The 7,500-nt window shown below is 41.4% G+C and overlaps 1 protein-coding gene across 1 annotated transcript in view; it reads right to left on the bottom strand.

Moving 5' to 3' along the window:
- Window positions 1–5,171, bottom strand: part of LOC132462835 (receptor-type tyrosine-protein phosphatase mu-like) — a 151,054-nt gene extending 145,883 nt beyond the window's left edge. The window contains 1 exon segment of the mRNA XM_060058595.1: window positions 4,815–5,171. Within this exon segment, the coding sequence (XP_059914578.1) occupies window positions 4,815–4,887 (73 nt within the window). The 5' untranslated portion in view covers window positions 4,888–5,171.
- Between the last annotated feature and the right edge of the window lie 2,329 nt (window positions 5,172–7,500).

Raw genomic sequence — 7,500 nt, 5'->3', positions numbered from 1 at the left:
TTTTTTTACAGAAGACTATGCACAGGAAGAGAACACTATAACATTTTAATATTCCTAACACAAATTAAATTACCTACTTAACTGACAAGTGTGCAATTAATGTAATATTATCTTTGACAGAATGTAAATAATTAAAGTGATGATAGGTATATTCAAATATTTCAATAGATAAACTGCTTATTTAGTTTTATGTACCTAGTTTTAAGTTTCCCCTCAGGATCTGTGATGTTAAAGGGACTTGATATCTGCCGGAATGGCCAACCAGAACAGTGGCCCCAATGATGTTGCCCTGGGCAACCACACCATTTTTTACGATTTAACCCTATTAAGTAGAAATACAAATAAGGGCACTATATACTGGCTAAGGTCATAGTTAGATCTATAGTTAGATACTGTATATCTATCGCATTGCTTATGAATATTGAAAAAACATGGAGAATTATCCAATAATACCAAGTAACTATAAATTAAAGCAAGGCAGATGGTAATGCAAACTATGATGTAGACCTGAAAAGGTTTGCACAACAGAGAAAATATTTGCAGATTTAGGAGAAAACATAAGGCATATTAACAACACCATTATTTTTGGCCTACTAAAAACTTTATGACAATATGAATTGCATAAGCAACATCTTGCAGTATAAAAGGCCACAGAACTGCAGCATTATGATGAATCTCTGAGTGTGTGTGTGTGTGTGTGTGTGTGTGTGTGTGTGTGTGTGTGTGTGTGTGTGTGTGTGTGTGTGTGTGGGTGGGTGGGTGGGTGGGTGGGTGGGTGGGCGGGCGGGCGGGCGGGCGGGCGGGCGGGCGTGCGTGCGTGTGTGTGTGTGTGCAGATAACCACTCTCTCATCTCATCTCTAGTAACCCAATACAGCCCCATTCGAGAAGACGCTTGGGTCCCAATGGTGATGTCATCTTTGAAACACAACACGAGCAAAACATGACGGACTCCATGGAGATGAACCAAGCGGCTTTAACACAATTACATAGAAGAACAGATCGAAATACACTGAAAAACAGAGTAGACCTTTATGTTTGGAAGTATGACTGCAAGACAGATCACACCCAGTCAACGATATGGTATCTGGTGACCTCTTACCCCACTGTGCAACTCAACCATCGTTCAGGTTCTAACGGAACAAATCTAGAGCTCTCCAAGGCACTTTACAATGCCCTGGATTATCACAGCGCCAGCCGACGAACCCAGTGTCACCTACAACTGAACCAACGATGGAAAACGTTTGATGAATCTATTATTATAAAAAAACGGCACAATATCTAGATAATAATTTGAACAGTGGATTTCGATGCTTCAGCACCTGGGGTTTTATCATCAATCACAGCGGAACTGCTGTTCCTCCGATGTGCTTTGAGCAATCGCAAAAAAAGAGGAATGGCGTGCATATTTAATTTCATTCTCCACTGGTTCACACAGAAGGAAACCCGCCGCTGTTCAACAAGATTCCTTCTGACAAAAAGTCTCTATTACAACTGAGTCAGCGACACGGATGAGGGGAAAATATGTCATATTAATAATAACGTCATGACAAACGTACCATAAGTACTTCAGACGCTTGCTTAACACAACCCAAGGCCTCCAGTGAAAGAAGTAGCAATCAGGGCGGACTTTGAGCCCTATCAGGAGACCAAGAGAGGGGCAATGGCCTTTGTTGATGCTGCAACTTAATATGCCTCTCCAGGGTTTTCTTTTACAAATGGTCTTACAATTGTTCTCCTATGTAACCCAAAGTTCTTTTTGCAGGTGGCAAAAGCGATTTTGGATCCTGTGTCAGATTTCAACAGCCCAGCACTCTAACTAACCCGTGATTTAGAGTCGTTCATGACTTCACACTTTACACATCATGGTTATAACAGTATTGTGATCATGAGCGAGCAACGTTATCATTAGAACAACAGAAGAAGAAACAGCGGATGTCCACCAAAGATGGAGATTGAGCTACAATGTTTTAAATACACAAAATCCCAGTCAAATCTGTGTTACTCTGGGCGTTGACTTTTATTTTACAATAGACTTTTTAATTGCAATGCATCACACAAAACAATTGCAATATTTCACAACATATATCGAATTGTGACCCTTGTGTCATGATGTGTATGGTACAATCAGATTGGTGCCAAATCCCATTCCCCACCCAAAGCGCCAGAGATTGCCCTACAGGGAGAAAACTATAAAAGATGAGCTCATTCAAGCCGCTCATTCAAAAACAGCTGTTTGACCCCTCCCTTCTGAAAGAAGACACCAACTCATCACAGTACATCCAATAGTGCGATAATAACAAGTTTATTATCACCGTATCGGATGTATTGGTGATCTGTTGGTATCTTCTTGCAAAAGAGCGGGTCAAACAGATCAACGATCCATCCAATACACTGAAAATAACAAGCTTATGTTCGTTTTTCCCCCCAAAAAAATCCAATGCAGTATAAATCATTTAGGGACATTTAGGGACACTGTCAACAAGTTGCATTTGACCCCAATTCAAATTAAGAAAAAGTGAGATGTAATGTAAAACAGGAAAATCCGAATTTATTGCATATTCTATCGTGTATCGTGATGCATATTGTATCACTAGAGATCCATGCCGATGTACAACTCTATTACTGGCGGATCATAAATAATGATGCACTAGTATTCGTGCAATTCATCCTTCTGCTGATTAGGGATCATACACGGCCTGATTAACGTGACCAACTTTCGGGTTCCCAGTCAGAGAAGCAGTCTCAACAAGTTGACTGATACTCTGGCACTCAACAGACCTAGAATCCTCCCTGAGGTTGTCAGACTGGAGCGCATACTCAGCCTGACTAATGCATCCCGGCGTGCTGCATCGCTCTCATATTTACTTGCCTCTACCTCTGCTGCCTTGTGTGGCTGCAATCCATCACCCAGTCAGAGACCCACAAAACACACCCATCGATTTTTGCTCTTGTTTACATATTCACACATATGCAATTAGGGGGGGGGGGGGGGGGAGTGAGCCCTACTCCGATAAATATACCTTATCCAGAGGTTGCTGGATAACTAAAGGGGCCTCACAGCGTTAAGACACATAGATCTTGTTTGTGTTTGGTTGGACTTATACTGCTATAGTGCCCTTGTAAAATAGACACAAATTATCTCATCAATGTTGTCATTCCAATAACTGCATTAAACAATAGATTACTGAGTTGTATGTCCTTATTTGTTAACACTTCCATCAGTGTCTAATAATTGTAAATGAGCATTTGGTCAAAACAGTGATACATGTTGGAGGCGGGCAGCACATCTGAATTCTGACTTGTGCTCCTTGATTCCTGATGGTCAGAAGGTATATGTGTGTACCATGCTGCCCCCCACAGGGCAACTCAAGAATGCACCTACATAGCCAGAGGAGAACAGAGCGTCGGACTAGCGACGCCAAGTATGTTAACTTAACCCTTACCCCACTGTCACTCTTTACATTGTAGCAAATTCTCTGAAACATACAAGCACTCCTTAGCAAACAAAGTCATGTGATCTGGGTTAAATGCAGTTTCATGCTTGACTACTTGTCAACCTATGTCTTGTCAAATTTGCAACATAACATCACTGCAAAGTCTGCCATTCGCTTTCAATGTGGGTATTGATGAGCCTGCACACACGATAATGCCCCTCTTTATTCAAGGATAATGCCATTACCCAGACCGCTGAGATTACCCCTTTTAGGATCTAAATTAGTCTGTATTAATTCCCCTAAGGCAGTGCACTCTACCGGTTTTCCAGTGAAAGGATTGGTTATCAGACGTCTTTCATTATCTCCATGTAATACATGTTGAAATACTGGTTCGCCCAATGTATTTGTATATTTGCATGTGCAAATATTGATGAAGAAGAATGGGGAAGAGAACATAATACATAACTACTAAATGAAGTTCAGCTGCAAAATATTTTTCAGAATAAGACACACTTTCACAATTGAGTTAAAGAAAACAAAGTTGTTATTTTTTTTACTTAATTATGATACATGCCGAATTGCTCTGAAGCTAAAGATATTGCATAAAGATACCAAACATGAGGAAACTGGGACTGTTTGTGGGTTCCTGCTTTAGTTGTTTCATGTAGCAAGAGTGATAAAAAAAATGATATAATTTTACATACGATGGTCATGGTAGGCTATATTAATACTACAAATAATTATTCCTGAGTAATTCAAGAACATCCAGCATTCCCTAAATATGTGATGGTAAGCGCAGTGAGGAATCCTGTGCGCTCAAGTCGGTATACAGCTCTTTGACGACAAACGTGAAGAAGAAACGTGACTATTATAACAAATGAAGGCTGTACGTGTGTCTCCATGAAGTCTCTTCGAAATCCCAATTTCCCTTTAGCACAGGATGAGTTAAATTGAACGAAGCTCTTACACAGGCATCGCACAAGAGTGTGACATACTTCGACAAGAGAATAATGCCTTCATTTGAATCACATTCGACGCTGACAGTAACTTGTCAAGAGTTAGACACATCTAACTCTTTGACACTTGGCGCGTGGTCAAAGCTTTACATGTAAATCATCGGTGCTTTAATAAGCACGCGTAAAAGGTGCAATCTTTGGCGCAAGGAAAATAAGGCAAGTTGGAAACTATTGGGCAAACGCATGATAGCGTTCAACCAGAACCCGTGTACATACACCACACAAACACACACACACACACACACACACACACACACACACACACACACACACACACACACACACACACACACACACACACACACACACACACACACACACACACACACAGCCACATTAGCCAGCCACACACGTATTTCTTACCTCTAAAAACTTCGGATCGAACGGACAGCAGAAGGGTTATTGCAGCAAACAAGCAATTGACAACTTTATCCATGTCGACACCTCCGCCGTAGCGTTAACCCCCTAAAAGAGGGGTTAACCAACAACTCTTTCGTCCTGCAAGTTGAAATTCTGAGCGATACTTTCTAATTAACGTGTTATATATCTAGGGCAGAGTCTATCCTGCCCTCCTAGTCTATTCCTGTGTGACAATGGTCTGCTCTGTCCTCGACACGCCGCTCCTTGCCGACTTGCTCCAGACTTGAGGAGGGATCTCTGAGTGAGTCCTGATTCCTGAATTACGCGGGGATTGAGTGGTCCAGCTCCGCGAGCCTCGAGTACATATGTGTGCGCGCGCGCTCCGTCTCTCCGGTAGAGGGGGCCTGCGAGCTCTTTTTGGCGCGAGGCTGGAACGAGCCAGAACCGAGTTGGCCATACTAGAATTAACTCAAACCAGCAAGGTATAGCCCCTCCTCCTACATTAATGATATAATGATAGTTTGTTAGTTTAACATTATATTTAATGTCACCATAAATGTATATCTTTATGTAATATGTCTGTCTGTCTGTCTGTCTGTCTGTCTGTCTGTCTGTCTGTCTGTCTGTCTGTCTGTCTGTCTGTCTGTCTGTCTGTCTGTCTGTCTCTCTCTCTCTCTCTCTCTCTCTCTCTCTCTCTCTCTCTCTCTCTCTCTCTCTCTCTCTCTCTCTCTCTCTCTCTCTCTCTCTCTCTCTCTCTCTCTCTCTCTCTATATATATATATATATATATATCTGTCTAGCTGTCTAGCTATCTTTCTATCTATCTTTCATTCTATCTATCACATTAATGTCGACATTTGTTTACAGACAAATATGAACTTCACCTTGCATCTTATCCAATCAAACCTTTGCTTTAGAGTTAACGTGTGTATATCCCTCAATGCTTCATCTGCTTAATCTAAATTCCCCTTGTGTGTCCTCTTTGATCAAATTTGTGCATTGATCCCATTAAAGGGAGACTGGGTTGACATTCAGGAGCTCTTCATTAGTTGACCCAGCATATCACTGATTCAGACTCTATACTTATTGAACATGCTTTTATTTTTTTATGGTTTAATTACGGCACGTGACTTTTCTATATATATATGCTAATATAAATGTGACATTAAAGTATACCAAAGACCTTGTACATACAAACAATGGATTTTTCATAGCCCTTAGAAGTGTGTCACAAAATGCAAATGAATGACAATGTCAGACAATGTCAGTGTGTTATTGTTGGATGCTTGAACGCCGGTATGCATAAAACAGTCAGCAGTATATGACAACTATGTGGAAGCTTCCATCCCCAATTAAAATGACGTGTTATTGACACAGCACTACTTTTAGATTCAGGATCACCTCTTGTCAACAATAAGCAGATATTATCCGGTTGTTCTTGTTGTCACTCGAATTGCATTCGTGAATGTGTGCGTTCTGTTGTTTCTAGATAAGGAGTGGCAAAGAGGTTGGACCGGTCGTCCATGAACAGGCGGTAAAACATAGCATTTTGTCTTTGACAAACATATCCTAGGCCTAATGATAAGGTCCAACTTGAATCTAAAAATACAATGTGGTTGAAAGCAACAATGCATAACTGAATAGCTATGCATTGTCTACAGTTATGGACTCTTAGATCTGCAAAGAAACTTCATCCTTACTGATGAGAACCGTATGACTGATAGAAAGTTGTATGTTACTTTAATCTAAATACTTTTTGTGATGAAGTTGCACTGGACCAGAAAACATGAGTGGATTTGTTAGGCAGTGACAAGTGAAAACCATACATCCAAGAGAGAAGACACTCATTCACAATGCTGCAGGCATGGCCCGCCGATTTGTAAAAATAACGCATTGTAGTAATTGTAATAAGTGGCACTATCACGCTGTTTGCCAATAAGTGTCATTCATCTCTCTCTAGCCGCGTGCTGCTTCCTTGCGGGACCAAACAAATGGCGCTACCGAAATTACCCTCGCACAGGATGACTTATTAAACCTCTCGCGGTGTGGCTGCCAAAAAACAGTGTTTTTTTCTGGCTGTTTTTGTTCTACTGTGTTTATCCAGCACTTTTGATTGTCAACGGCTCAATGGGAGATTGATTAGCAGACTATATTCAGTAAAGTTAGCGACTGCCACCGAAGCGTCTTTCTCTCTCTACGCACGTTTATGGCTGTGAAACAAGAGTGCTTGTAGCGGCGCGTGTTGCTCTGCTTGTTCCATCTCGAACGAGGCCTCATTAGAAAGCAACACTGTTCGCACGGTTATATGCCCCCACAGGAAACACAACAAGTAAACAGCATTGACAAATAGGCCCTCGGTTGAGCTTCTCACCTGGACACTCCCACACTCGAGTCTAGACTGTCTGCTAGATGTCCATCCCTAGTGAATAGCGGTCCGTGCCGTGAAACAGGTCAACTTCTTGCACACATAATAAGTAATATATGGTTTTAATTAATTCGCACGGTGCATAATGGGGTTGTTGACAACACAGAATGTGCTGTACTCTATTTTAATTGGTCCCCGAATATCATTCTGAAGCTTAAATTAGCATGTGTGCTGTAATGTAGATGACCTCGAGTCAACTGACTTGAACTGATGCAATGTTTTTTCACGCCTGACACACGATGCCTGCTTTGAAAAGAGACCCATC

The sequence above is a fragment of the Gadus macrocephalus genome, chromosome 8 (genome assembly GCF_031168955.1).
Source record: "Gadus macrocephalus chromosome 8, ASM3116895v1".
NCBI lineage: Eukaryota > Metazoa > Chordata > Actinopteri > Gadiformes > Gadidae > Gadus > Gadus macrocephalus.
Note: the sequence above shows the minus strand (reverse complement) of the source record. Positions and strands in the feature narration are given on the sequence as shown.